This window comes from Fimicolochytrium jonesii, assembly GCF_025526975.1.
Source record: "Fimicolochytrium jonesii strain JEL569 chromosome Unknown EV422scaffold_2, whole genome shotgun sequence".
Classification (NCBI taxonomy): domain Eukaryota; kingdom Fungi; phylum Chytridiomycota; class Chytridiomycetes; order Spizellomycetales; family Powellomycetaceae; genus Fimicolochytrium; species Fimicolochytrium jonesii.
In genome coordinates, this window is record NW_026515669.1 from 1,002,121 (window position 1) to 1,027,773 (window position 25,653).

The window sequence follows — 25,653 nt, forward strand, 5'->3', positions numbered from 1 at the left end:
GGGCGTACCCCACAAGCAAACCAGATCATTCGCATGTGAATTCAGGATCAGACGGCCAGCCCAACGGCCGTTGGAACCACCGTTGGAACCGAGAATTCAATAAGTCACGCGACCTGATTACCTAATTCTAGCGAAGATTATTTCGATGTCCGACGCGCTTCCCCTTTTCTGGGTGTCTAGTGACCCTTCTTCTCTCGGGCCCCAGCGCGTGTTCTTTTCGTGCCTTCACTTCAGATTCAGAACTCAGAAAAAGGCAACGCTTCCCTCTTCGCCAGCTTGCATCTAGCGTCAGAATCCAGCACGCAGATCCGACCTACGCCCTCCCGTACGTACTCCCTACCCTACGTGAAAGCTGCGGGCAAGATTGCGTGGGTGAACGAACGTGTGCTGACGCGACAACCTTTGCCCTCCCTTCCTTCCATTTAGATTTTGAATCTTGGATCTTCAACGAACAAAGATGCGCGAGATTGTCCACCTCCAGACCGGCCAGTGTGGTAACCAGGTAAGTAGATGCGGCTCGCTGCGTCGAATATCAGCGGCATGAGGAGCGGAGCGTTTACGCGTGGGAAACAACCTCGAAGCATTCATTCACGATCCACGATTCTCTTTCAGATTGGTGCCAAATTTTGGGAAGTCATCTCAGACGAGCACGGTATCGACCCTACCGGTACCTATCACGGCGATTCCGACCTCCAGCTCGAGCGCATCAACGTTTACTTCAATGAAGCGACGGGAGGAAAGTACGTGCCTCGTGCCGTGCTGGTTGATTTAGAACCCGGTACTATGGACTCCGTTCGGGCTGGGCCGTTTGGTCAACTCTTCCGTCCCGTGAGTACCGACTGAGAGCCTGTTTGTACGCCACCGTCGGTCGCCACAGGCAACCTTCTCACATCTTGGTACCTTCTCAGGACAACTTCGTCTTTGGCCAGTCTGGAGCCGGTAACAACTGGGCCAAGGGACATTACACTGAAGGCGCCGAGCTAGTGGACTCTGTCCTCGACGTAGTCCGCAAGGAAGCCGAATCTTGCGATTGTCTTCAAGGTTTCCAGATCACCCATTCCCTCGGCGGAGGCACGGGAGCTGGTATGGGTACCTTGTTGATTTCTAAAATCCGTGAGGAGTATCCCGATCGGTAAGTACTCTCGAACTGAATGACGGCACCATCGTATTCTGCAACGCCAGAGTGGCGATAGAACATGGTTGCTAATTCGCGTTCCATATTCTAGTATGATGTGCACATTCTCCGTTGTGCCTTCTCCCAAGGTCTCCGACACCGTCGTTGAGCCTTACAATGCCACACTTTCGGTGCATCAATTGGTGGAGAATTCCGATGAGACTTTCTGCATCGACAACGAGGCTTTGTACGACATTTGCTTTCGTACCCTCAAATTGACGACCCCTACCTACGGAGATCTCAACCATCTCGTGTCGGCCGTTATGAGCGGTATCACTACCTGCTTGCGTTTCCCTGGTCAATTGAGTAAGTAGAGACACATCCCCACTGGCGAGTCCGGTGCCCTCATTGATGTGGGATACTAACTCCCTTCTCTTCTAGACGCCGATCTCCGCAAACTGGCCGTCAACATGGTTCCCTTCCCCCGTCTGCACTTCTTCATGGTCGGCTTCGCTCCGCTGACATCACGAGGATCCCAGCAGTACCGTGCGCTCACCGTTCCGGAGCTCACTCAGCAAATGTTCGATGCAAAAAACATGATGGCGGCTTCTGATCCCCGTCACGGTCGCTACCTCACAGTTGCGGCAATGTTCCGTGGACGCATGTCTATGAAGGAAGTCGACGAGCAGATGCTGAATGTGCAGAACAAGAACTCCAGCTACTTTGTGGAGTGGATCCCGAACAACGTCAAGACTGCGGTTTGTGACATCCCTCCCAAGGGCTTGAAGATGGCAGTCACGTTCGTCGGCAACTCTACGGCGATCCAAGAGCTGTTCAAGCGGATTTCCGATCAGTTCACGGCCATGTTCCGTCGGAAAGCCTTCTTGCACTGGTACACGGGCGAAGGGATGGACGAGATGGAGTTCACCGAGGCCGAGTCCAACATGAACGATCTTGTGTCGGAGTACCAACAGTACCAAGACGCGACGGCAGAAGAAGAAGGCGAATTCGATGAAGAGGAGGGAGAGGCGGAGGCAGAAGCGTGAGTTTGAGGAGAAAGTCGCGCAACCGTCGCGTGACTGTATCGATCTCCCGTATTCTGGCTTTTGAGACTTGTTGTTTGTGATGGATGCCGGACGTTCTTTGGGACGTTTCTTCCCTTCTTTCGTATTCGTGTTCGTTGTGATGTTTTATTTGTGTGCCGCGTTTCGAGGCGCGAACAGCCTTTCCGTCCTTATTGGTAAACCAAAAACTGTAATCTAAAAAACTTATGGAAACGCTTCTTCCGACGTTGATGGGGGCTCAAGCTGGTATCTAACGATGGGTTTCTTTTGAAGATCTTCTCTATCGATCGGAGAAGAGGGTGCCCGGTGCTGAGGACAGAAGGTTTCTGCTTTTCCATCGGGTTGACCGGTTCGTTGAAAGATTGTGACACTGACTAGGAATAGGGAATGATGATGTCACTTTGTATGTCCACCGTTTCCGCGCGTTGTTTGAGACGCGCTGGCCACATGAGCATTGAGGAGCAGATTGAGGAGGGTGCAATTCGAGCACGTCACATTCCAACGACTTCGCCAGGGCTCCTCGAGAAAAACGAAAAAGGGCTTGCAAACCGGGCTGGCGTGACGAACCTGGCCTCGTTTGCTATAAAAGGCCGTTCAGCGGACCTCGCCCCTCAGCGCTTTCACCCCGCAATCAATCGCAGCAGCAACAGCCCACAATGGCCCACCCAACACTCCTCCGTCTGGGAAACACCCTCGTCTACATCTTCTTCCTCTCCTCGTCTCTGTACGATGTCGCTGGTCCGGACAGCGGCAGCATCGGCTACGGCAAGCACCAGACGTATCTGACTCCTGCGCCGTTTGCGTTTGCGATCTGGGGTTTGATCCACTTTTTGTTCTTTGGATTTGTTGTTTGGCAGGTTAGTTTTTGGAAGAGTGTTCAGCAGTTCATTGGTTCCTTTTCGTAGCCGATATCAACTCTTTGATTTCTTGCAACAGTGGTTTGCCCCCAAGGAAGAGAGCGACGAGATCGTTGTCAACGGCTACGGAAGCTGGTTCATCATCGCCGGTCTCCTCACATCGCTCTGGCACAACAACTGGGAGTCAGGCCACCTCGTCATCAGCTTGATCATCCTCCTATTCGCCTCCGGATCCGTCACCTCCATCTACTACCAGCTCCAATCCCGCCCCGCCAAAACTCCCATCGAGCACCTGTTCGTTCACGCCCCCGTCTCCCTCTTCCACGGCTGGCTCGTCTTCATCACATGGCTTAACATCTTTGCCATCTTCACCAAGGTCGCTGACCCGGCCCACCCCAATCTCCTGCACCGCATCCTCGTCTTCCTTGTGCTGTTGAAGCTGGCGTTCACCGCTATGGGATACACGGAGCTGAAGAACAACGCTCACGGCGACATTGCTGGGGCGTTCGCCATCACATGGGCGTTGATCGCCGTCGGCGTTGGGCAGGAGAGCAAGTTCATCACAATCTCTGCTCTTGTCCTCGCTGGATGGTCCACCGTGTATGCGCTCAAACCCCAGGTTTTCAAGAAGAGCGCCATCACATCCGAGCGTCAGCCTTTGTTGGGCGCTCCCGGCAACGTCGTTTAAAGGACGTTGATTTGACGTAGCAGCACCGTCAGTGGTGCTAGAGTGCATCCCCCAAGTCGTATTTCTGTATCATCGCCTGTGTGGTGTAGTCGCCTTTCCCTTCATTTTTTTGGGCGTAGTTTTACCCATCCCTCCGTCGCCGATAGCATTTCTGTATATGTAGCAAAGTATATTTGTTTGTGAATGAATATGATACAACCATGTTTGAAGAAAAAAGGCAGTGCCACTGGCATGATGTGTTCTTTTGTGTGATTGAGTTTGTTTGTGTTGTTTATGAGAACGGTGAATTCACGTTTTGTCCGAAAGTGAACTTTCGCTCGTTTGACCAGGACTCTAGAACCCCCGTTCTCACATCGAAGGCGAAGACAAAGTTGTCTCCCCGTAAAATTCCAGTAGCGAAAACGCAAGCCGCCATTTCTCGCTTGCAGTAGCCCTCTTTGAGCAAGGCGTTGTTGTGTGATTGGCGGTCAGGACATCAACGACCCAGAACACTTCCGGGTCGGACCCTTTTCTCTTCTAGCGACGCGTCCGATCTTGGGAATCTCGGAGTTTGGCTCTGCAGAACGATACCGATTGCAAACGAGAGGCAAGCGAAGATGTCATCCACAGGCAACGAGGGTAACGGGCCTCAGGTACGACTCTATATGCGCAAAGTACAAGACTTCCATTGAAGTGATTGACGATTGTTCGCCTTACAGGCGGCGAAACCGGAGGGACCGGCAGCAACTGGCATCCCAACACCAATGAGGTTGAAGCCACCCAGCCGAATCCAGGCCATGATTATTAAGCCGATAGCGCTCCCTGGAGCAGGAGTTGGGGCTGGGGTGATAGCGGCGAGTGCGGAAGCGGACCCTAAGGTGATTTTTATCGCAGACTTACCATATATGACCGACGAGTACTGACGTTTTCCCCGTATGTGTATTTCGCCGAACTTTTTACCTTTGAACTGAATGTTGCGTCTCTTCTGTATTTGCGCCTGGTATGTACCCCTCCCCTCCATTGTTCCCACCGCACTAAGGAACGTTCACCCAAGCCCGAAGATTTCAAAGTTCACACAACCTCTCTCAAGCGCAAGCCCGAACCATCTGTGCCGACCCGCAACACCAGGCCACGCACCGCCGTTGACACGACGTCCAAGACGACCACCACCCGCGTTGCGCCTGCGAGAACGACGTTGGCGGCGCGAGCTGGAGCGGGTACGCGGTCTGCTTCTGGTGGTGCGACGAAAGCGGTTGTAGGGACGAGGAGTGGGATTGCAAAGGCGACGATTGTGGCGAGACCCGCGGTGCGAGCGGCGGGTGTGAAGAGTGTGAGTGCGAAAACGGCGACCGCGGCGAAGGTGACCCCACCGGCTGAGGAGGCGAAGGCGGCGGCGGCGGCTGCAAAAAAGACAAAAAGGCCTGCGTGGGATGTTAAGGTGGGAAGACTGGAAGCTCTGTCGGCGCAGATCTGTGATGGATTGAAACTGATTTGGATATGGTCTTGCTCGCATAGGGACGATTGCAAGATTTGGAAGAGAACCATTATGCAACCCAGTCGCAGTTGGAGGACTCGAAAACGAGGTTAGAAGATGTCACAGAGGAGCTCATGCAGAGCCGTAGCCAAGGTATACGTCAGTGATTTTCTTATGAGCAGGGTTTATGCAGCCTGTATTAATGTTTCGCCACAGTGGATGAATTACTGCAGTTCCGAGACAGCTTGAAAGTGGAGGTCGCCGTGAAAGAAAAGGAGAATCACAATTACGCCCAGCAGTTATCAGATTTGAAGGATCAATTGAAGGTACTGCTCCATTGGAAACATGGGGCGAGGAAGGGAGATTGACGATCCATGGGTTGATAGGACGCACAACGAAAACACGATGACGAGAAACACGACCTAACGACAAAGCATGCTCGGGAATTGGACAACCTACGACACGAATTAGACTCCCTCAAACGCTCCCACGAAACCATCTCCAGCGAACTGAAGGGCGCCAAAGAAGAAAATGTGACGCTACGAACAACGATATCCACCCAATCAACACTGAGCGTAAACATGGAATCCGAGATGAGGGCGAACAAACTGAGACTAGAACAAACGGAGGAGACGGTTAGGGTCCGGGATGCCACGATTGCTAGATTGGAAAAGGAGCTGGAGGAGGCTGGCATCGCTGTGCTGAATCTGGAGGGCAAAGTGAGGGAGGAGGAGACGATAAGGAGGAAGCTGCATAACACTGTGCAGGAGTTGAAGGGCAATATCAGGGTGTTTTGTAGAGTGCGGCCGCCGTTGCGTGAGTTAGGACAGCTTTGCGTTCTGGGGTATTGTCGAAAAGCGACTGACGGCGTTTTCGATGCAGCTGCTGAAATCGAGGAGAAGAAGGAGGATGTTCTCACACATATCAGCTTTGAGGACAGTGACGATCAAGTCATTGAGCTGAAGCAGACTTCGGTGAGTATCATCTTGCCTCACCTTTTTCAATCGACAATGGACTAACGCGTACCCAATCTCCATAGGAATCAGCATCTGGTCAGAAAATGGTCGCAAAATCGTACCCATTCTCGTTCGACCGCGTCTTTCAACCTGGCACCAAGCAACTGGCCGTCTTTGACGAAATCTCGCAACTCGTGCAATCGGCGCTGGATGGATACAATGTGTGCATCTTTGCGTATGGTCAGACAGGCAGTGGCAAGACATTCACGTAAGCAGCCATCTTTCTCTTCTCCTTGCGCGGCAGATCACTAAGTCTTTTGTGGGAACATCAAAACAGAATGGAAGGCCCAACCAACGCCGCTGAAGATTCCGAAGACCTCGGCATGATCCCTCGCGCGGTCCACCAGATCTTCGACACGGCGACGAAGCTCAAAGAGAAAGGATGGACTTACGACATGGAAGCGCAGTTTTTGGAAATCTACAATGAGAGCATACGCGACCTGCTGGGCAGCGCCGGTGCGGAGGGCAAGCATGAGATTAAGCATCATCCGGTTACGGGGAAGACGTCGGTTACTGATGCTAGCACGGGTGAGTTTGCGCTAGGGAACGCATAGTCAATCCAACCACCTCACTGAACTGAATGATGTTCCTAGTACTGGTAACGACTCCGGCGGAAGTGCACAAGGTGTTGCGAAAGGCGTCCCAGAATCGTGCAGTCGCGTCCACTAATTGCAATGAGCGCTCTTCTCGGAGTCATAGGTATGTTTCAGCAGACTGATCCCATAGCCGGTGCTCACTTTCGCTCGAAAGCAAGACCAACCAAAACATCTACCATTTTCGAAACTCCAGCGTGTTCACCCTCCGCCTCACCGGCACCAACAGCCTCACCTCCGAGACCTCATCCGGCATCCTCAACTTGATTGACCTAGCCGGCTCCGAGCGCCTCTCCTCGTCCGGATCGACCGGCGACCGCCTGAAAGAGACGCAGGCCATCAACAAGAGTCTCAGCTGCCTCGGCGATGTGATCTATGCGCTTGCGAATGGCGATAAACACGTGCCGTATCGGAATAGCAAGTTGACGTATTTGTTGCAGGGGAGTCTTGGTACGTAGTCTCCTTTTTTGATGTTTTTTGGTTTTCAGTAGTGGGGAATGCTGACGACCCAAGCGTTTTTTTTTTTAAATTCATAGGAGGAAACTCGAAGACGCTGATGTTTGTGAACGTCTCGCCGCTGGCGGGAAGTTTCCAGGAAACGCTGTGCTCTCTCAGATTTGCGACTAAGGTGCGTTTGTGGGAAAGTTGGTGGATGCCAACATCTGGCGGTCCTCCGGTATCTCACCACCATCTTCTCGTACTCGCAGGTCAACTCGTGCCAAATAGGGACGGCAAAGAAGATGATCAAATGAACGGAGGTTGAGGGACGTTGGAAACATTTGTATGGAGCGATAATGAATATTTGGGACACTATCGACTCCGGCCTTGGTCTTTTGAACAAGGGTTATCGTGGCTTTCGCCATGGTTATGTTTTGTAGAGACCACTTCTTTCGCTAGACTCAGAACGGGTTGTGTTTTCGTAATGATGAGACGTGGCAGTCATATTATAATGTGAGACAAGCAAATGGTGACGGCTAAAAGTACATACAAGGAAAAAACGTTGTCTATATAAGTGGTGAATTTCTAGATCACAGGAAAAGGGTGGAATGAGAGGAGTGTACGCCGTTCCTGTTATGCGAGACGTTGCAGAGAAGGGCCAAAAATTTGTTGCGTGGTATGATGTGAGGATGATTAGGGGATGGATGGGGCCGGAACTGAAGGTAAAAGGATCATGTCAATGCGGTAGGCTCAGACGTGATAGGTTGACGGTGCCAGTCGCTTAATATGCCATGACCAATAGAGCAAGCATCACGGCCACACCGGTCGCGGCAAGACCCTCTACAACGGGGCGGTCACCGACAGCCGCATTCTGCTGCTGCGGCTGGAACGGTAAAGACAAGGAAGGTGTGGCGGTCGCTCCAGCCGTCCCAGTTGTGACACTTCCGCCCGTGGGTGTAGCGGGCTTCCTCGTCGTCGTAATGACATTCGACACGGTGGTAACAGCCACGGAGGTAGTGGCCGTCCCTACAGTCGTCGTCACCCAGCTGACGCTCTGCACGGTGGTCGTTACAACTACATCGGTCGTGACGGTCGCGGCTGGCGATTGCGATCCAAAGGTGACGGTCGTGAAGGGTTTGGGTGAGCCGACGGGCTCCGTGTGCATCGTTGCCGTGACGGCGTTGCCGAGCTGGGATGCGGCGTCCGAGAGGGGGGCGAAGGAGGGGTCGCCGGCTGGGATGGCTTCGTTTAGACGCTGTGGGATGCGGAAAGGTTTGTGAGATTGTGGATTATGTGGGAGTGGGAAGGGGAAAGGTTGATCTTACGTTGACGAGGTACTCGACTGCTCCGACATCGACGGGGCCGCGGCCGGCGGTGGAGGTGACGTCGTTTACGGCTTTGGTGAGCAGTGGGGAGGGGTTGGGTATGGTGTTGTCTGTGATGGAAGTAATCGGGATCTCTTGATCAGTTACTGAAATCAAGTCGGCCTTTTCCCACATTCCTAGCGGCGTCCAGGCGCCTGCGCCCAGCTCACTGAAATCAAACCAGATCTCCCCTTCCATACGGCCTCCATCGCTACCCAAGCATACTTTCGCAAAAGTTCCCACCTAACCCCATTCTCTTTGCTCCCGACGACCCTTCGCTACTCACAAGTCTCTTGCACGTGGTCCGAAAACGCCTTGAATTGGGCCTCGGACAAGTAAACGCCGACATTCCTCCCTATCGACACCAATGGCGGCAGAGCGACGGCGGTTTCAGCGTTTGCAAGCGTAGCGAGGACCAGGAGGAGGGCAGGGAGGGTTCGTGATACCCTCATTGCTTTAAGTTTGGGGGGGTATATGCGCCGTTCGTGGGATAGATGGTGATGGTTCGAGGTTTTTTCGACGACTGCTTTCTTGGAGGCCGACCTTCGTGGAGACGGGGGGGAGGCAATTGTACAGAGGTAGCAGCTCCGGACGTTTGCACCCAGGGTCTTTTGAGTTTTGTTCCCATGAGCTACAGTACAGTACCATACGCCACCCCAGAGACCTGACGGTTCTCCTCCGTTCCTGCGCAGAGCCGAGGTGGGGGCAAAAGCGACAACTGCGTGGGTGGAGTGAAATCAAAATTTGCACGCTGTCCAAACCACCACCCAATAGGCCCGCTGGTGGTGGAAGCGCAGCCGGTGAGATGAGTCTCAGATGACGGTGACGCGCTCGACGGCGACGAACATGCGCAGCCGGTAAACCAAGTTCAGAGCAATGTGGCGCGTGGCGGCTTGCATGTGGCGCTCAGCACGCACGCATGTTCAACCGGGGAACTCTCGAATATGCAATTTATCCGAATGTGACGTTTGCAACACGTCGGACCTTTCGGTCTCCGCTTGGGCCTTCCTTCTCACACATAAAGACTGGCTGGCGTTTCGCCCGGCCGCCCGCCGTCCAATGTCGCTTGCATAACCCCCCATAGATCCACCATCCTCGCAGAATACGATCGTCAATAATGACCAACTCCGACGAGAAACAGCCGGCCCAGGACGTGTCCCAAATGGAGCCCGCAGAACTCGACGTCGGGCCATCCCCGGCCAATGTTGCCAGCATGACGGCAACCGCCGCCCACGACAAGAAAGGCACAAGCAGCAGCTGGTTCTCGGGCTGGTTCGGCCCAAGTTTACCTGAGTACCCAGGGCCATACCCGGTCGGCATGCTGGATGTAGAGACGCCCGGTGTCGCGGAGAAGGGAACGAAGGGCGTCTTAGTGAGGTTCTACTACCCGACGACAAACTCCGCTGGGGAATCACATTGCCGTGCAAAGTGGCTGCCCAAAGCCACATTCTACTCCATCGGATACGGCAACTTCAGCAAACTGCCTACCTTTCTCGCGCTGGGCCTCGTGTATCCGGCGCTGGCGAATATCAAAACGTGGGGATGGTTGGACGCCCCGCTTCGGCCTGCGGGCGGAGAAGCTTCTTCTGATCAACCGCCGTTGCCAGCGCGCATGCCTCCAGTGATCTTCTGTCACGGCTTGGGTGGGATGCGGACAACCTACAGCACGTTCTGCGGAGGCCTCGCATCCGAGGGTTTCATCGTGGCCGCCATCGAGCACCGAGACGGCTCAGCAACCGTCGCCGCAAAGAACAACTACAAAGAAAAGATCATCTACCGCCCACCCAACACCAACGACAAGCTCCCCACCGAATCCGTTCCCGAATTCTGGTCCCGCTTCCGCGGCGGACAAATGGACCTAAAGGACGGCGAAGTCAAAGAAGTGATCCAGCTCTTCCGCGACCTGGACGCTGGAACGCCCGTCGAGAACCTCATGGCGACGTCCGCATGGGCCGATTTCACCAAAGCCGTCGCCGGCCGGTTCGATTTCGATAACTGGGTCATGGCCGGCCACTCCTTTGGCGCCGCCACGGCCCTTATGGCGATGCAGGACCCGTCTAACCCGTTCAAATGCGGGATCGCTATCGACCCTTTCATGTACGCTGTGAAAGATACCCCAGTCACCAAACCCTTCATCTCGATCCAATCTCAAAACTTCCACTGGAGAGATAACCTTGACCCTATCCGAAAGATGTTCCGCAGCCCGCAATGCTCGCCCAACTCGCGGTTCGGGCTGCTGAGAAACACTGCTCACCAGGACATCTCGGATTTCCCAGCCCTGTTCAGCGGCTTGTTCCGCATGATGAAGCTGGGCGGCGCGGCTGACCCGCGCGAGTCGTTGAGGCTGTACCATGCGTGGCATATGCAGTTCCTCAAGGAGAATCTGACGAATGTGGGGATCAAGTTTGGGGACTATCCTGGGTTTGAGAAGGGGGATAATGTGCAGCGGCCGGAGGCGGTTGCGGAGGGTGAAGGGACCTGGGATATCCTCTACAGGGATATCAAGAGTACTTGGTAGAATTGTCGTATGTAGATGGAGTCTAGGACGTTCTGTTGCTTTTTACATAGCTCCTTTTTTGGATTGTTCGGAGAGACGCATGTTATTTCAATATTACATAGAGGTTGCAGAGTGGCAAGGTGGCCCAAAATTGAGAAAGTGTCCGATGTAAATTACATGCCCTTGCTGAAACGGATGAAGAGAGAAAGTACAGCTACAGTAAGGTCCATACGCCGAGAAAGTACTATACGTCCATTGGAGCCTCCTCAATCAGACAAGATCAGATACCGAACACCGCGGCACCAGCAGCGGCAAGAGCAGGGAACACAACGCCAGCAACATTCACAGCCCCACTGTTCTTCGCGGTCCCGGTAGAGTTCCCAGGTGCGCTCGTAGCCGAAGGAGCAGCGGCCGTCGCCGAACCCGTTGCAGAGGCAGCTGCGGATGATGTTGCACTCGTGGTAGCGTTACCACCGGCAACGACGGCACCCGGCAGAGTGCAAATCGCCTTGGTGGGCTGGCCCTGATACATGTCTCCAGAGCAATCGGCTTTGACGGCTGTGCGTTTCGTGGTCGGGCATGTGGTGCACTGAGCGTCGTTGCAGAACTCCAACACGCCGCCGTCTGCCGTGCAGCTTGCTTTGAAGTACATACCGGGCTGAAAAATATAAAACCGATCAGAACCTTCTTGCAAGAACTCAATGATGCAGTAGGAAGAGCAAGCCTTACCTCCATAACATGGCACGCCCCATCAGCCGCCGCCGTAATCTGCGTGATCTGCACATTCCCACCCGTCACCACGGGACACGCACCCGCGACCTGCGCCGCCGAATACACATTCAACGTCAAATAGTTCGCCCCGGCAATCCCCACCCCAACTTCGGCCGCCGGGAAAAACGGCAACTCCGACACATCCTTGTTTACAGATACGCTCTCGCACTGCGTGGCCTCGGCGGATTTGACGCGGGCGTCGGTGGATTTGATCTCGCAGGCGGCGGTGAGGGGCTGGGTGGGGCCGGCGCAGGGTGCGTTGGGGGTGAAGACGTGTTCTTGGTAGCCGATGGTGCCGGTGCAGACGGTGTCGGTGAAGTAGACGCGGCGGTTCCATGCGCCTTGGGCGGCGGCGAGAGGGGCGAGGACGAGGACGAGGGCGGTTGTTGAGCGCATTTGGGCGGTTGTGATGGTGTGAGTTGGCAAGATGAAGTGGGGACCGCTGAGTTGTGCGTGGGAACTGGGGAGATGTCGGGCTTTTCTTTGCGTTTCCAAAGAGATCCGTTTGCGAGACTTTTCGAGGGAAAGCGGCCAGCCACGAAACTTAAACCTTGTGGAGGATAATAAATTCAGGAGAGTGCGGCGAACACGGGACTTAATTGCATACACTTATGCTCAGCAAGGGCACACTGTTTTTAAACAGGCACCTCGCTGGCTCCGAATGATATTCAACAGGGGCGCCCATGCTCAATAAAAATTCGCGCGCTGTCCTGCGCTTTTGCCAACCATATGTACCACAGGTCCACACTAGCACCATCTCCCAGCAGACAAAACCAAAATGATTGTTGGCGTGTTTGGCTCCCATTCCTCAACGGCGTCCATCTGGTCCGCCTGCACCAACCTTCGGTTGTATTCGCAAGACCCATCCCCGCGGTAGTACTCGCAGAGAAATTGCTGAAATAAGAGACGCACGGACGCACAAGAGCTAGTCATGGTCACCGGCACAGCCCACCATTCGTCAGTTCATTTCGCATGCTGACGATGGAACGCCTGCGGTTGCCACAGCCGCTGTGAGCCAATGCATATTTATGGAGGTGTTCTATCGCCATCCCCTCGCTCATTCCGCTCATCACCCACCTGATTCCCTCGTAACCCTTGCCAACCATGCGTATCACCGCCCTCGCCGCCGCCGTCCTCCTGGCCTCGACGTCCGTCGTGAACGCTCAGGGAGCTCTGGATCGTGCCAGCTCTGCTATGCAGACGGCGACCCAGGCTGCACCTAAGCCCTCGGCTACCGCTCCTGTGGAGAAGCCCGGTACCACCCACGAGCCTAAGGAGACGACATCCGTCGACAAGCCTGCTACTACCCACGCTCCTAAGGAAACGTCCAGCGTCGACAAACCCGCTACTACCCACGAGCATAAGGAGACGACAAGCGTTGACAAGCCCGCTACTACCCACGCTCCCAAGGAGACGACATCCGTTGACAAGCCCGCTACTACCCACGAGCCGGAGGTGCCGACCACCACCGACGACGAGCCTGAGGTGACCACCATCGACGACGAGCCGGCTCAAACTGCGGACCCCGAGCCGACCACCACGATCGACGACGAGCCGGCTCAAACTGCGGACCCCGAGCCGACCACCACCGACGACGAGCCTGAGGTGACCACCATCGACGACGAGCCGGCTCAAACTGCGGACCCCGAGCCGACCACCACGATCGACGACGAGCCGGCTCAAACTGCTGACCCCGAGCCGATCACCACGATCGACGACGAGCCGGCCCCGACCGACATCCCCGAGGTTAGTCACACTGAAGAGATCCCAGCTCCTGAGCCCACCGAGGACTGCACGGAGGAGCCTACTCCCGAGCCCACCACTGAGGAGTGCACGGAGGAGCCCACTCCCGAGCCCACCAGTGAGGAGTGCACGGAGGAGCCTACTCCCGAGCCCACCACTACCGAGGAGTGCACTGAGGAGCCTACTCCGGAGCCCACCACGACTGAGGAGTGCACCGAAGAGCCCACTGCCGAACCCACCACGACTGAGGAGTGCACGGAGGAGCCCACTGCCGAGCCCACTGAGGAACCCACAGCGGAGCCCACTGAGGAGCCCACTGAGGAGCCCAGTGCCGATCCCACTGAGGAGCCCACCGCCGAACCTACGGACATCCCCGTCCCGACCGACACCCCCATCGAAACGGTCACATCCACCTTCGACCCCGAAAACCCCATCACCTATACCTACACCTACACCGAGACTCCTATCGAGACCCCCATCGAGACCCCCATCAAGACCCCGATCGACACTCCCCTGCCCACCAGCGAGCCCACCCCCGACCCGGAACCCCCGGTCTCTGGCGCCACGGCCAAGGTCGCTGTCTCCGCCTTTGCGGTCATTGCCGCCCTTGCCTGCTTCTTCGCCTAAACCAACAATGAGTTTCTCCGGCCTCTCCGAGACACGGCGTACCGTATAGAACATACCACTTGTAGTTAGTCTGTAGCCTTTCATATTCCCCTGACACGACCTGTAACTTTTCTAGAATAACCTAGTAGGACTCTCTATACATAGAATCCCTCTTATACAGTACATAACATAACGTCACGCAATCCCCTGAACCTCCTCCTTTTGTATCGTGTACCCTGATATCGCAGAAATGTTCGAAATTGATTGCTTTGGAGCTGGTTCTCCGTTTCCCTCTTTCACATTCATCGCTGTTCGCTGCGGGAGGTCGCTGCGGGAGGGTTATCATATCTCTCTGTCTGGACGACTGATGCCCCCTGTAGGGTAAGACCACCTCGCAGTCATCAGTCCACTACCCAACCGTCGTCCTCTGGCCTGCAGTACTGTATGTGCCAGGGTAAAATGATTTGTGAGGGCAGTTGAGGGTTCGAACGTGGGCGGCGCCATTGCGATGGGTGATGTTGAATGTGGCGTGGGACCAAAACGACAGCAATTGCAAGACCGCGCGTTCTCGCGTCCAGCCTGAAATGATTCCTTGCCGTTATCACCAGGCGCGCGTTGCTTCAGGCTCGCGGGTCGCCCCTCCCCGTCCCAAAAAGGCAGCCCCTTCGACGGACGCAGAGAGACAGAAAGAGGTTGCTTGGGTAGACTCGGGGTTCTATCCCACGCAGTTCTGGAGCAGTGTCTGTCGAAGCGAACCCTCATTCTTGCTTTGCGTCGTCGGTCTGCTGTATCTTCCTTTGTCGCGGTCTGCGTGGCCAAAGAATTGCAGTGGAGAGGCTTGAACTAACTCGACGAGAAGCCCGCAACTTCAACGAAAGTCGGAAGGACCCTGTGCGTAGGTGTCGCCCTCAAGTTAAGAGATAGCAGGGTATTTGTCGCGACGCCATTCGCTGCCATTCGATTCTCCTAAGAAAACGGGAGAGCACTTGAAGGCGTCGAAAATGTACTATCCGGGAAACGGAAATCAACCAGGGTCCCTGCCCACATTACCACCGATCGGCATCCCAGGCCGGCACGGCCCACGAGGGCAGCCAGAGTATCCACCGGAGGCGCCGAACGGAGCACAACAACAACAACAACAACAGCGGCGACCACAGCAGCATCTTCCCCCGGAAGCGTTTCGATATGGCCATTCGCGGATGCTCCCTCCTCCCTTCCCAAGCCCGCACTTCGTTCACTCGGGTCCACCGCCTGATCATTCTACCTCGTATGGACATCTATCGGCAGCACCGAGCCCGGCCCGGCCGATGCAGCGGTCTGAAAATGCACTATTGCCACGAATGAAAGTGGATGGGAAGGGGTATGAACCCGAAGGGCGTGATAACGGTGGGGGCAGTTCTGGATACCTCCCACCTGGTGGGTGGAGTGAGAGAGAATGGCCAGGTAACTCGAACGCATATGTCGAATCGCCGATGGGCGCTCGGAGAGGATCTAGGCAAAGTGATCATGGACGAGACCCTAGAGATACCATGACATCTCGCGAGCTGTCGACATTGATGCATACGCAGCCTTCTGTGTCTTTTGATCCGCGGGATAGAGTGCAGCAGCCTGCCAATGGAAGATCGACGAGGGCAGAAATCGATGTCAGAAGGGGTGGGGAGTCGTCTGTTGCGAAACATGATTCTCAGCAGGCCCCACATCCCGTCTCGAGAGACTCACGGTACGCGCTGGAAAGCAGGCCGCCATCCAATTACGACAATAGCCACGGACGCCCGAGTGTCGGATCACACATCTCACATCCGCAGAGTACGGTGCCCACTTCACACCCATCCGAACAGCCAGGGACTAAATCATCTACGGACGGCGAAGCACGAGCATCGAATAAGGTCGTTGAATCATTACGACACGAGCCACGACAGCGCACTCGCACTTCGAATCTGAATGTTCCCGTCCTCCCCACACCTGTCGCAACTCCGAATGCCTCCCGACCCGGCACGCCAGGGCCGACGGTCGGCGCAAAAGTGTCCCCAGATTCACCGTGGGCCCCGAAACTCCCGCCGGCGATATTGCAGTCTCGTGCTCCGATCAGCAGAGATGAGTTTATGAAGGTTTTGGACGCGCATGTGGCGAAGGATGTTCCTGCCGTTGAGGCGCCTGATGCCGGCGCGAACTCGGTGGGAACGAAGAGGAAATGGGACGAGGTTGCTGGGCCTTCTTCAACCGTGGAGGAGCCTTTGATGTCGATCACTAGAAGAGGGGAGACGGAGGATGATGAGGAGTTCACTGAACGGTTAGAGAGATGGCTCCAAGGATCGAGAGAACGGCTCATATTATGTTGGTATAGCCCCTGTGCTGGGAGTGACTATCCTGGTATCTCGTAGTCGGGCATCTCTAATCATAGCTCGCATTTATCAGGCACAACGTCACTCCTGAACAGACATGTCAATAACCTACACACTAAGTTGCACGACACCCAGAATCTAACACAAGAAACATCCGACACCCTTGTCCTCATCCGCGCATACCTTGCCGCCGAGAAACGGGACAACCGCGACCTCCTCGAACGCAATCGAATCGTCAAAGGCCTCAACGACCGCATCATCGATCTTGAAACTCGTTTGCGGAAGTACACCGCCACCATCGTTCCTACATCATCAACCACCAAACCCTCATCGTCCGCCGATTCAAATCCCGCAACCACCGACACCCAAAAGACTGTAGAAAAACTTCAACGAGAAAACAACGCGGCATCGGACCGAATACAGGATCTGGAATCCGTGTATGCCGACCTTGTCCGTGAACGGCGCGAGGACGACATGAAGGCGCGGCAGGTGCTGAACGTGATTCTAGGCGGACGGGATTGGGGCGTCGATATCCGGGACGACCAGTGTATACACGAGATCTTAGATGCGTTAAGTGATAGGCCATAGCGGTGGATGGGCACACCTTTATGTAGCTGTTGAAGTCCAGCGCGTCGTACAGTCCCCTCACTTGGCTCCCATCATGATATTCATAATCCTGCGATCCCATCGGATCTCTCACACACACCTGTACCATAGCCCTCTTCATAGTGTCTTCCACGAATATGCCGGACATGCCCGAGATGACCCAACGCGTAGTTCAAAGCCACATACGCCACATCCCCTGCGCCACCCCAAATTCTGCAAATAAAAGCAACGTCCGCTCAGCAGCCTGGCTAGAAAAAATGCTTTACACGCACGCTCATTATCCATGGGGGCAGGGAAAACAAACACCGACTCTCTATTCCCGGGAAAGGCGAGGCTAGAACGATGTCTACGCTTATCTTAGCTGCCGGTTAATGGGCTCTCCTTTTTGGGGGGGCTCGACTTTGCCTGTGCGGTTATTTGGCGGAGATACACTCTTTTCCTTTTTGTTATGTTTGTCGGATGATCAGAGGGAGTTCGGGACGGACTTAGGGGCCTTCGATTGTATTCCTCGCGGGGGGAGCATGCTTGGATAGAATGGGGAAGGCAATTTCATCCCGGGGCATTCCGAACGCTGCTGCTCTGGAAGGCTGTGAACAAGTCGTAAACGGAGTTCCTCTGTACCGAGTTTGCTCGTATGGGGTCTTACAGTACTCTTCTCGACTGCCGGGTTATCTTAAAAGCTGACCATGGACGGTCGAGTGTTCAACGAGGCCGATCTGTTGTTTGTGGAAGCAAGCGTTATCGTGTCCAGTCGGAGGTCGCTTTTGCGCATAACAGGCTCTCGAGCCGCTCGCTTCTATTCCGAACAGATTGGGCTGGAGACTTGAGCCAACGTCTTTCACAGGTCTGTCACGTCCCGAGTGGCAGGTCAAGGCGGAGTTGGAGACCCTCTGTCACGATTACAGTGCGTGGGAACCTGCGTGGGAACCGCAAAGAAGCTTAACCATGGAGGCATTCACGAAATCCCTTGCACGGCGCCATCCAGGGTTCGCCGAGTTATGAGCCCCATTCTCAGCCTTGTGTACAACCGCAGGGACTGTTGAGGGCGCAACTCGTAGGGCTACAGTAGGGTTATAGTTTTGGCGTAGGGCTGTAGTTCTGCCTTCTCAAAGATTCCACAACTCGTCCACTGGTATACGCCATAATGAGGGCCGTCAGGATAGCCATCGTGGACGATAACCCGCTCATCAAGCAAATCATGGTGGTGAGTGACCTGTGCACGGGTGAAGCGAGAGGTTACTCGCGCGACGTGGCTGATAATCGTTTGTCTGCGAATGCTTGTTCGACAGAAAGCCATGGCCAAGCATCTTGCAATACAAGTCCAACCTGAGGACTTGTTCTCGGACGGCTTGTCTCTCTTGAAAGCGCTTTCGACCCATCGATACGATTTGATTTTGCTCGACATCGGTATGCGGCGAGGAACCACTTCTCATGCTCTTGGCACATTTTTATCTCAACAGCACTTTTCATTCGCAGATATGCCAGTACTTGATGGACTTCAAGCGACTTTCAAAATTCGAAACCCTGGCCAGCGGTCAGATTCTGCCTCAGTCCGAAGCGCCATCCGCGAAGGCCCAGTTACGCACAGCACAAAGTTGACATCCCAAGCCCGGCCAGTGACGCCGTCGCCAACAGTGAGACAGATGCGTTACGCCATGACGCAAGCCGGCGGAGATGGTTTATCGCAAGAGATCGAGGACTGGGCAGCTAATGTTTTGGATGCCAATCGGCGCACGCCTATCATTGCCATCACAGCAAACGGGTTTTTGGATGAACAAAGGCGGCATTGCTTGGCTGTGGGGATGAACGAGGTCCTATCGAAGCCGGTGTCACCAGAGACGCTCAAGAATGTCGTCCAGCGATATGTGGACGACGAAGACCGAGATTTCAATTTCGTGCACAACGAACCCCTCGGGCTCGTTCCCGAGGCCCCGGATTCGGCCGGATATGGGGCAGGTGCTCACAAAGCGAAACTCACACCTATATCCCTCAACGAGCCTGCTCTTGGCAAAGCACTGAATGAGCGCCTCGGGTCGGTTTCCTCATCGAAAAATCTTGCGCACGATACATCAGACTATCCCTCCGACCGTGCCCATAGTAAATGGGATACGGAAAGGGCTTCAATGTCCCTGCCGCGTGGGTTTAGGCAGAAGACCGAACCCTCTGAAAGCAAAACGCGGCAGCCCGCCAGCGCGAGGCTTTCGACCTTGGCGAAAGGGGAGCTGAGGTTGAAAGGGGAAAACTCAATATGGCGTTCGTGCGATGGGGAAGATGACGGTGATAGCCTCGCTTCCAAGCAGAAAACGAGGCCGAGCACCGCACAAAAGAAAGAAAACTCGTTATGGAGCGCCACGTCTGGTGAGAACCTCGACACGCGACCGCCGTCTGAAAGCCGGCGGCCAAGCCCGAAAAAGGGAGGCTCGCTTTGGAACGCTACGCAGTCCTCTCGACGTCCACGGGCCAACTCAAACGAAGACAGTGGAGGAATATGGGCTTCTGCAGATGAGGACAATCACTCTGATGATGGCAGGCGCGAAGGTAGTCTATGGGGGAGCGCGCCGGGGAGAGATCCAACCGACTATCCCCCGGAAGACCCAACCGACTACCCGACACCCCTACCATGTGACAAGAAACGTTTTGAGAACTCTGGCAATTCGGGACATTCAGGAGAGTCGGATCGGGATTCTCCAGAAACGTCGAAATGCGTCCGACCACCCACTACGGAACACGGTGCGGGTGGCACGATCCGTCGGGCGTCAAGCATAAATCGTCGACGTCCGGAGTCTGGCAAAGCAGTGGAAAGGGATGGGCAGGCCGCCCAATAACCGACTGCAGCACCAACGCTCACATTATGTATATAGATTCCCGCGCATTGTATCGAGCGTTTGCTTCTTTTTGGGATTATGGAATGCCCTGATACGAAATCATACCCTCGACCTCTTTGCAGGAAGGTTACAATGCGTTTTAAATCGGTACAACAGGAGATTGGAGAGTGGGGAAACCCCTGAATACTCGGATTCTCGGCTAGCGATGTACTGCCAGTGGACAGTCCGTCACTACCGCCGCTATACATACACGACCGCCTTTTCACTCCACCGAAGCATATATTCTTTCTTTTCCAGCTTCAAACTCGCTCGCCTCGACGCGAAACAAACGCGTTGCTGAATCCCAAACAACTTACCATGACATACGAGACGCGTGCACATACGCGCTTGATCCGACGGGCGCGCAGAGATGCACAATCTTTGTGCTCTCGCACGTTTTCTGGGCGTGTTGCGGGTTGCTGTGTCGGCGTAGGATTGATATGATTTCTTCTCCCATGGGTCCATCCAAATTCCGGAATGCATGGGTAGGCGGCGCTGCCCAGCTATAGATCCATCCTACAGTATGCAGGACGCGGAAGCCCCGATTCGCTCATGAGAGTCGTGGACCACATTGACGTTCTCCAAGCCCAGCGAATGCATCAAATGGTCACGCTAATTTTGAAGGCTCCGGCCAAGATCACCGGCGCATTTCATCAATTGTGTGAGACGAGCTGGGGCCCGTATGGCTACGTTACGGTTCGTCGTCGCAGTTCCGGCCTTCAGTACTCAGTAGTACAGTATATTTGGAAAGAAACACCAGGGATCACTCGTGCAACCCTGCAGACCCTGGTCACCGGATTCTGCGAACGTTTTTGGTTTGATTAGTACAGTACGACCTGCGAGGTTGTACATTGGGAATCTGAAGAGCGCGATATCCGATCATTTCGTACTTCGTCGAACGGCGGAGTCGAAGGAGGTTCCGTTTCTGCGATACACGTGGAAAGCCACCTTGCTGTACATCAGGAAACGTGCGGGAACGCCGACTCAGGGCCTCCAGTCGGCTATAAAAGGAACGACATTGCTTTGGACCCTGCCCTGGTGTCTTTGCCAGGACACACATTGCAAGATCTAGTGACATTACCCGACTCCTCATCCCCCGTCGCCCCACCATCAACCCACAAAATGAAGCTCTCCATCACCGCAACACTCGCCTCCCTGCTGGCCCTAGCATCCCACAGCACCGCCGCGCCGGCTCCGTCCGCAGCCGTCAGCGGCACCTTCTCCCTGCTCACCCTGAACGTTGCCGGTCTGCCCGCAATAATCTCGTCCGGTAATCCGTCGAAAAACACGGCGGCGATGGGTCAGCGGATTCGGAACTGGGATCATGTTCATGGTATGTGGGGTGCTGTTCATCTGTGATTCCGTTGGGTTGTTTTCGGTGATTAAACTTTGGTTTTGTGTGTTACGACGATCAGTGCAAGAAGATTTCAACTACCATGCGACGTTGTACGCGAATGACAACCACCCTTACCGGACCGCAACGAGGTACAGAATGGCCATCTACACACGCGTTACTTTGATCGTTCCGTTTACTCACTGATCTCACTGATTTCTTCATCCCTACGACTATTCCAGCGGCGGCGTCCCATTCGGCTCGGGCCTGAACACCGTCAGCAAGTACAACTGGGAAAAGTTCCAACGCATCAAATGGAGCAAATGCTACATCAACGAAGCCGATTGCCTCACTCCCAAAGGATTCACGTTCATGCGGCTGAAGCTGACACCCACCGCCGCCATTGACGTCTACGTGAGTTTGTTAAATCATTGATGGTCAGAAACATAGACCGACATAAGCCTCATCCCAAATCTCCTGCAGAACCTCCATATGGACGCCGGCAGCCAACCGGGCGACATCACCGCCCGCAACTCCAACTTCGCACAAGTCACGTCCTTCATCACCGCCAACTCCGCCGGAAACGCCGTCATCGTCATGGGCGACACCAACTCCCGTTACACCCGCGCCGGCGAAACCATCTCCCAATTCACCAAATCCAACAACCTCACCGACGCGTGGGTGCAGCATGCGCGGGGAGGTGTGGCGCCGCCTGTCGGGGACGCGGTCGTGTGCGGGACTGTGCCCGCGGCGGAGTGTGAGGTTGTGGATAAGATTCTGTATCGCAGTGGGGACAAGGTTACGCTGAACGCGCGTTCGTTTGCGTATCGCTATAATGAGTTCTTGGACGCGGAGGGGAAGATGTTGAGCGATCATTTTCCGCTGGAGGCTGTGATTGAGTACACTGTAGCTGCGTAGAGCGAGGTGGCGCATCCGACAGACGCAGCGGCGCCGGCAGGGCTGGCGTAGAGAGGGCAGGTAGACAATATGTAGTATATGTAGAGCTTGATCTCGTAGGATACGGCGTCGTCGAAGTGTAGAGATCAAACCTGCTTCTAGAAAGAATATACCTGATACCTGATTTCATTCAATATCATTTTTCTCACTTCAAGCGATGATCTGTCTTCAACATAAACAGCAGATGCATTACCGTTCCTCTGCGACAGAGTATATACAAATGTAGAGGACGGGTCAGGATTAAGTACACATACGCCAGACACACTAAGCTGAGGAATGAACAGGAACAACGGAACGCGGGCCAAAACCTCCACCGATATCAGACTACGAACTACATATGTGTGTGGTATAGGTGACGGAGACGCATGCACAGGGTAACATATACAGAACTACGTCTATTTGACTTCCGCAGTACACTCATCCACCGCATGCCCCTGCATCCCACAAAACCTACACGGATGCCTGCAATCCTTACTGACATGCCCTGCACCCATGCAATTCGCGCATTTGACATGCGACGCGTTGTTGCGTCGCCATGTCTTCGCCGCGTTGTTCGGGCCGTTGTTGGCATGGTGTGTGTCTGCCGCCGTGTTGTTGTTGCTGCCGTTTTCAGTCTGTTTTGGCGGGTGTTGTTGCTGAGATCGGGCTGACTTGTCAAGCATAGCGCGGAGGGAGAAGTTGTCCTTTGTGAGAGCGTCGATGCGTTGGAAGGCTTGTTGGTTGAGTGACATTAGTTCCTGTTGAAGGCGGTAGTTATCGGCTCGGAGGGCTTTGTTCTCTTCACGTAGGGCGATGAGTTCGCGGTCGCCCAGCTGTGACTGCATTTGAGGAGGTGGGGTACCGATAACGCCGGGATGGGATGGACCTCTGGCTGCCGGCATCGGGCTGAACTGTCCCATTGGGGGTGCGAAGGGCATGGGAGGGTGGTGTGGGCCGGGCATCCATGTCGGCTGGTGTGTGGGCAGACCCGGGGGTTGCGCGGAAGTGGCAGCTTGGAGAGCCATGTTCAGGATGGACGGTTCGAAAGAGTGGGAGTGGAGACGGATGGTGTCGGGGTTCGTGAGGTCGAGGTCGATTATGGGCTCGATGGGGATTGCGGGTTTTGGTCTTGTGCTTTCAGAGGTGCGCGTGGGCGAGGAATGAGACTCTTCGGTGTTAGGAGTGTCCTCTTTCACGCTATTGGCACTTTTTGTGTCATCATTCCCGTTCACGGCTTTGCTTCCAATGGTGCTTTCGGTTTCCTTCACGCGATTCACGTTCTTGGTATAATCCCTTACAGCTTGAGCCGCAAATGGAACATCGGCGCCATTTGCTTCCGCCGCTTCCCTCGCGGCAATAACGGGAGAAGGAGTTTTGCCATCATCCCCAGCCTCCTCCGGTTCCTTTGACGTCCCATCCGTCTTGCCAGCATCAAGCTCTTCCGTCGAGGCCTTCTTCTTCTTCTTTTTGTTTTTCTTCTTCTTCGCGTCCGTGGTGGCAGCAGAAGTATCTTCTTTCGTCCCTTGAGCAGCCATAGCAGCCAACACCGCAGCATCAGCAGCCAAAATAGTCTTCGCAGCCTCAATATCCCTGCGAGACCGAACCCCAATGCTCCTCCACGCCCCCTCTGAAAGACTTCTGTCCATCTCATCAAGCAAAACCGCAGCCACCGCGGTGCTAAAATCTGCGTGTCCCCGTTTCAGCGCGTCCTGATACTCTCGCAGAATGGTGCTGCGTTTCTCGGCGAGGTTCTGCATAGTAGGGTCTTTCCTCAGACTATCGTGATACGCCTCGATCGCCCGACGTTCGAGTCGTTGACCGGCTTCGAGGCACGGGGTTACGACGGTGAGGAACGCGATACGGATGTCCTTTGAGATGTTCGACTCGTTCAAGCGACCACTAAATGTCGCGCGTCGTTTACTGTTCTCCTGTTCAATATCCTTTATTCGGCGTTTGAAGTCTCGGTTGTTGCATTTCTCGATGCGGCCCCATATGTTTGCAGCGCTTTGGTCGCGGTATTCAGTGCGCAGGTCGTCCAGCTTGCACTGCATGGCAGAGCTCCATCGCAACTCCTCTTCGGAGAACTCTCGGATGAGGCCTGTTATCTGCTTCAAAAGTCCCTCCAGCATTGCTTTGAGTTTGATCTGCGATGTAGAGTCCACAACGTCTTTCGCTGTGGCGATTTCCTTTTGGCAGTCATCGATGAAGCGCTCGACAGATGTTTGTAGTTCTTTGATGGATGGCTGGCAGACGTCGTTCTCATATGCGAACAACGCTGTCTTTGTGTTCTCGAGGTATGTCTCGAACAAGGCATCGATTTCCGCGAGTGCGCCGGCCTCGTCGGGGCCGTTGGACTTCTTCGACTTCTTCTTCCACTTTTCGGTCTTTGCGGCCCAGAACTCCTCGAAGGGTCTGAGCTCGACAGCATGCTTCTTCTCAAATTTCGCTTTTCGCGAAGCAAAGTCCTCGGCCAGAAGCCGGCTCTGCAGGGTTTGCTGTTGCACGAATGAAGCGATGATACCGTGTGACGAACTCCAAGCGCTGTCCAAATCATCCTGGAGGATTTTTTCGAACGTGGAGTGATACCGCTCGAGAGTTTGGTTGAGAGCGTTTGCCTCTTCCTCGACCTTTATCGGTGGGCGGCATGCCTTATCGTCTGTCGTAGGAGGCACGCCCCCACACAGCAACAAGTCAAAGTGCTCGCTCTTCAACACAAAGCTTCGTCCCCCATCCTCCCTTGTCAGTGCGTAGGGAAGATGGTCGTATGACTTTTTGCCCTTCGCATCCACCTTCCGCATCTCCGTCGACACCTCCTCAAAGAGAGGCTCGAGGACGAGCTTTTCGTAACCAGTCAAAGTTGACGGTGGCGCCTGCGCTATCCATTGCTTTGCGACCTGCGCGATGTCCTCGGCGGCCGTTCGACCCGTAGTCCCGGTGCTATAAATCGCCTCTGCAATTCTCTCATGAACGAAATTGACATCTGGCCTGTTACTCTGTTCCGACTTGGGTATTTGATCAGCAACCTCGCCCGTCGCGTCCGTTTTCAAAATTCGCCTCCACCACTTGATCTGCCACGCCGTGGTAGTGGCGTCCTTCTTGCCATCGGGTTTCGCGACGACTATCTTGAGCTGTTCCCAGTCCAGCTTCACTTGAGTGACATGTTTCTTGCGTATCTTGTTGATAGTGTCGGTAGCGTTGCCGGGAGTGGGGAATGTCGCAGAGGTGGAGGCCGGCGCCGTGGAGGCCTGCTGAGCGAGCATGGTCGGCAAGGGGTTGGGAGGACGACGCCGCTAGAGTGGCAACGAGGTTCCGGGGGGCCGTGCGTGGTGGATCTCGCAGTCGTCGGTGGCAGAGTGTGGAGACTGGTG

At 54.8% G+C, this 25,653-nt stretch overlaps 11 protein-coding genes across 11 annotated transcripts; 8 read left to right on the top strand and 3 right to left on the bottom strand.

Annotated features, from left to right (window-relative positions):
* Positions 1 to 198: 198 nt before the first annotated feature.
* On the top strand, positions 199 to 2,547 carry EV422DRAFT_514612 (beta-tubulin). Its single transcript, XM_053069258.1, has 6 exons — positions 199 to 325; positions 427 to 502; positions 613 to 828; positions 909 to 1,132; positions 1,227 to 1,480; positions 1,556 to 2,547. The coding sequence occupies exons 2-6, from the start codon at positions 458 to 460 to the stop codon at positions 2,158 to 2,160; spliced, it is 1,344 nt and encodes a 447-aa protein (XP_052929372.1). The 5' UTR covers positions 199 to 325; positions 427 to 457; the 3' UTR covers positions 2,161 to 2,547.
* Positions 2,548 to 2,670: 123 nt separating this feature from the next.
* EV422DRAFT_514614 (uncharacterized protein) lies at positions 2,671 to 3,939 on the top strand. The gene is made up of 2 exons (XM_053069259.1): positions 2,671 to 3,035; positions 3,115 to 3,939. The coding sequence occupies exons 1-2, from the start codon at positions 2,835 to 2,837 to the stop codon at positions 3,721 to 3,723; spliced, it is 810 nt and encodes a 269-aa protein (XP_052929373.1). The 5' UTR covers positions 2,671 to 2,834; the 3' UTR covers positions 3,724 to 3,939.
* A 1,818-nt stretch (positions 3,940 to 5,757) lies between these two features.
* On the top strand, positions 5,758 to 7,537 carry EV422DRAFT_549734 (P-loop containing nucleoside triphosphate hydrolase protein; the record flags this gene model as incomplete). The annotated part of the gene is made up of 8 exons (XM_053071729.1): positions 5,758 to 5,992; positions 6,059 to 6,150; positions 6,216 to 6,400; positions 6,470 to 6,720; positions 6,786 to 6,891; positions 6,982 to 7,235; positions 7,322 to 7,413; positions 7,493 to 7,537. The coding sequence occupies 8 exons, from the start codon at positions 5,758 to 5,760 to the stop codon at positions 7,535 to 7,537; spliced, it is 1,260 nt and encodes a 419-aa protein (XP_052929374.1).
* A 467-nt stretch (positions 7,538 to 8,004) lies between these two features.
* EV422DRAFT_503259 (uncharacterized protein) lies at positions 8,005 to 9,039 on the bottom strand (the record flags this gene model as incomplete). The annotated part of the gene is made up of 3 exons (XM_053068328.1): positions 8,005 to 8,478; positions 8,549 to 8,811; positions 8,874 to 9,039. The coding sequence occupies 3 exons, from the start codon at positions 9,037 to 9,039 to the stop codon at positions 8,005 to 8,007; spliced, it is 903 nt and encodes a 300-aa protein (XP_052929375.1).
* Positions 9,040 to 9,553: 514 nt separating this feature from the next.
* Positions 9,554 to 11,227, top strand: EV422DRAFT_514621. Its single transcript, XM_053069260.1, has one exon. It carries the CDS (start codon positions 9,705 to 9,707, stop codon positions 11,103 to 11,105), a length of 1,401 nt encoding a protein of 466 aa, XP_052929376.1. The 5' UTR covers positions 9,554 to 9,704; the 3' UTR covers positions 11,106 to 11,227.
* EV422DRAFT_583354 (uncharacterized protein) lies at positions 11,228 to 12,425 on the bottom strand. Its single transcript, XM_053073414.1, has 2 exons — positions 11,814 to 12,425; positions 11,228 to 11,742 (listed from the first exon to the last, which is right to left on the bottom strand). Exons 1-2 carry the CDS (start codon positions 12,249 to 12,251, stop codon positions 11,365 to 11,367), a joined length of 816 nt encoding a protein of 271 aa, XP_052929377.1. The 5' UTR covers positions 12,252 to 12,425; the 3' UTR covers positions 11,228 to 11,364.
* Positions 12,426 to 12,602: 177 nt separating this feature from the next.
* Positions 12,603 to 14,691, top strand: EV422DRAFT_616935 (uncharacterized protein). Its single transcript, XM_053073985.1, has 2 exons — positions 12,603 to 13,340; positions 13,461 to 14,691. The coding sequence occupies exons 1-2, from the start codon at positions 12,960 to 12,962 to the stop codon at positions 14,223 to 14,225; spliced, it is 1,146 nt and encodes a 381-aa protein (XP_052929378.1). The 5' UTR covers positions 12,603 to 12,959; the 3' UTR covers positions 14,226 to 14,691.
* A 110-nt stretch (positions 14,692 to 14,801) lies between these two features.
* EV422DRAFT_600604 (uncharacterized protein) lies at positions 14,802 to 17,543 on the top strand. The gene is made up of 2 exons (XM_053073681.1): positions 14,802 to 16,538; positions 16,620 to 17,543. The coding sequence occupies exons 1-2, from the start codon at positions 15,206 to 15,208 to the stop codon at positions 17,132 to 17,134; spliced, it is 1,848 nt and encodes a 615-aa protein (XP_052929379.1). The 5' UTR covers positions 14,802 to 15,205; the 3' UTR covers positions 17,135 to 17,543.
* Positions 17,544 to 18,227: 684 nt separating this feature from the next.
* EV422DRAFT_145797 (uncharacterized protein) lies at positions 18,228 to 20,097 on the top strand. Its single transcript, XM_053064847.1, has 3 exons — positions 18,228 to 18,356; positions 18,446 to 18,559; positions 18,629 to 20,097. The coding sequence occupies exons 2-3, from the start codon at positions 18,448 to 18,450 to the stop codon at positions 19,975 to 19,977; spliced, it is 1,461 nt and encodes a 486-aa protein (XP_052929380.1). The 5' UTR covers positions 18,228 to 18,356; positions 18,446 to 18,447; the 3' UTR covers positions 19,978 to 20,097.
* A 722-nt stretch (positions 20,098 to 20,819) lies between these two features.
* On the top strand, positions 20,820 to 22,444 carry EV422DRAFT_145776 (Endonuclease/exonuclease/phosphatase). The gene is made up of 4 exons (XM_053064846.1): positions 20,820 to 21,349; positions 21,432 to 21,501; positions 21,592 to 21,763; positions 21,833 to 22,444. The coding sequence occupies exons 1-4, from the start codon at positions 21,139 to 21,141 to the stop codon at positions 22,265 to 22,267; spliced, it is 888 nt and encodes a 295-aa protein (XP_052929381.1). The 5' UTR covers positions 20,820 to 21,138; the 3' UTR covers positions 22,268 to 22,444.
* A 279-nt stretch (positions 22,445 to 22,723) lies between these two features.
* Positions 22,724 to 25,545, bottom strand: EV422DRAFT_503264 (uncharacterized protein; the record flags this gene model as incomplete). The annotated part of the gene is made up of 2 exons (XM_053068330.1): positions 22,724 to 22,756; positions 22,786 to 25,545. The coding sequence occupies 2 exons, from the start codon at positions 25,543 to 25,545 to the stop codon at positions 22,724 to 22,726; spliced, it is 2,793 nt and encodes a 930-aa protein (XP_052929382.1).
* Positions 25,546 to 25,653: the final 108 nt, after the last annotated feature.

What these genes read in the sequence shown, in the direction of transcription:
- EV422DRAFT_145797 (XM_053064847.1), top strand. Translation starts at nt 18,448, where the DNA reads ATGGCCAAGCATCTTGCAATACAAGTCCAACCTGAGGACTTGTTCTCG. An exon ending in TTTGATTTTGCTCGACATCG is followed by an intron (nt 18,560 to 18,628) that starts GTATGCGGCGAG and finishes TTTCATTCGCAG; the next exon opens with ATATGCCAGTACTTGATGGA.
- EV422DRAFT_145776 (XM_053064846.1), top strand. Translation starts at nt 21,139, where the DNA reads ATGAAGCTCTCCATCACCGCAACACTCGCCTCCCTGCTGGCCCTAGCA. An exon ending in GAACTGGGATCATGTTCATG is followed by an intron (nt 21,350 to 21,431) that starts GTATGTGGGGTG and finishes TACGACGATCAG; the next exon opens with TGCAAGAAGATTTCAACTAC. An exon ending in CCGCCGCCATTGACGTCTAC is followed by an intron (nt 21,764 to 21,832) that starts GTGAGTTTGTTA and finishes AATCTCCTGCAG; the next exon opens with AACCTCCATATGGACGCCGG.
- EV422DRAFT_600604 (XM_053073681.1), top strand. Translation starts at nt 15,206, where the DNA reads ATGTACTATCCGGGAAACGGAAATCAACCAGGGTCCCTGCCCACATTA. An exon ending in GAGAGAACGGCTCATATTAT is followed by an intron (nt 16,539 to 16,619) that starts GTTGGTATAGCC and finishes CGCATTTATCAG; the next exon opens with GCACAACGTCACTCCTGAAC.
- EV422DRAFT_514612 (XM_053069258.1), top strand. Translation starts at nt 458, where the DNA reads ATGCGCGAGATTGTCCACCTCCAGACCGGCCAGTGTGGTAACCAG. An exon ending in CCGGCCAGTGTGGTAACCAG is followed by an intron (nt 503 to 612) that starts GTAAGTAGATGC and finishes ATTCTCTTTCAG; the next exon opens with ATTGGTGCCAAATTTTGGGA. An exon ending in CGTGAGGAGTATCCCGATCG is followed by an intron (nt 1,133 to 1,226) that starts GTAAGTACTCTC and finishes TCCATATTCTAG; the next exon opens with TATGATGTGCACATTCTCCG.
- EV422DRAFT_616935 (XM_053073985.1), top strand. Translation starts at nt 12,960, where the DNA reads ATGCGTATCACCGCCCTCGCCGCCGCCGTCCTCCTGGCCTCGACGTCC. An exon ending in CCACCGACGACGAGCCTGAG is followed by an intron (nt 13,341 to 13,460) that starts GTGACCACCATC and finishes GACGAGCCTGAG; the next exon opens with GTGACCACCATCGACGACGA.
- EV422DRAFT_583354 (XM_053073414.1), bottom strand. Translation starts at nt 12,251, where the DNA reads ATGCGCTCAACAACCGCCCTCGTCCTCGTCCTCGCCCCTCTCGCCGCC. An exon ending in GGGCGTGCCATGTTATGGAG is followed by an intron (nt 11,743 to 11,813) that starts GTAAGGCTTGCT and finishes TATATTTTTCAG; the next exon opens with CCCGGTATGTACTTCAAAGC.
- EV422DRAFT_514621 (XM_053069260.1), top strand. Translation starts at nt 9,705, where the DNA reads ATGACCAACTCCGACGAGAAACAGCCGGCCCAGGACGTGTCCCAAATG.
- EV422DRAFT_514614 (XM_053069259.1), top strand. Translation starts at nt 2,835, where the DNA reads ATGGCCCACCCAACACTCCTCCGTCTGGGAAACACCCTCGTCTACATC. An exon ending in TTGGATTTGTTGTTTGGCAG is followed by an intron (nt 3,036 to 3,114) that starts GTTAGTTTTTGG and finishes TTCTTGCAACAG; the next exon opens with TGGTTTGCCCCCAAGGAAGA.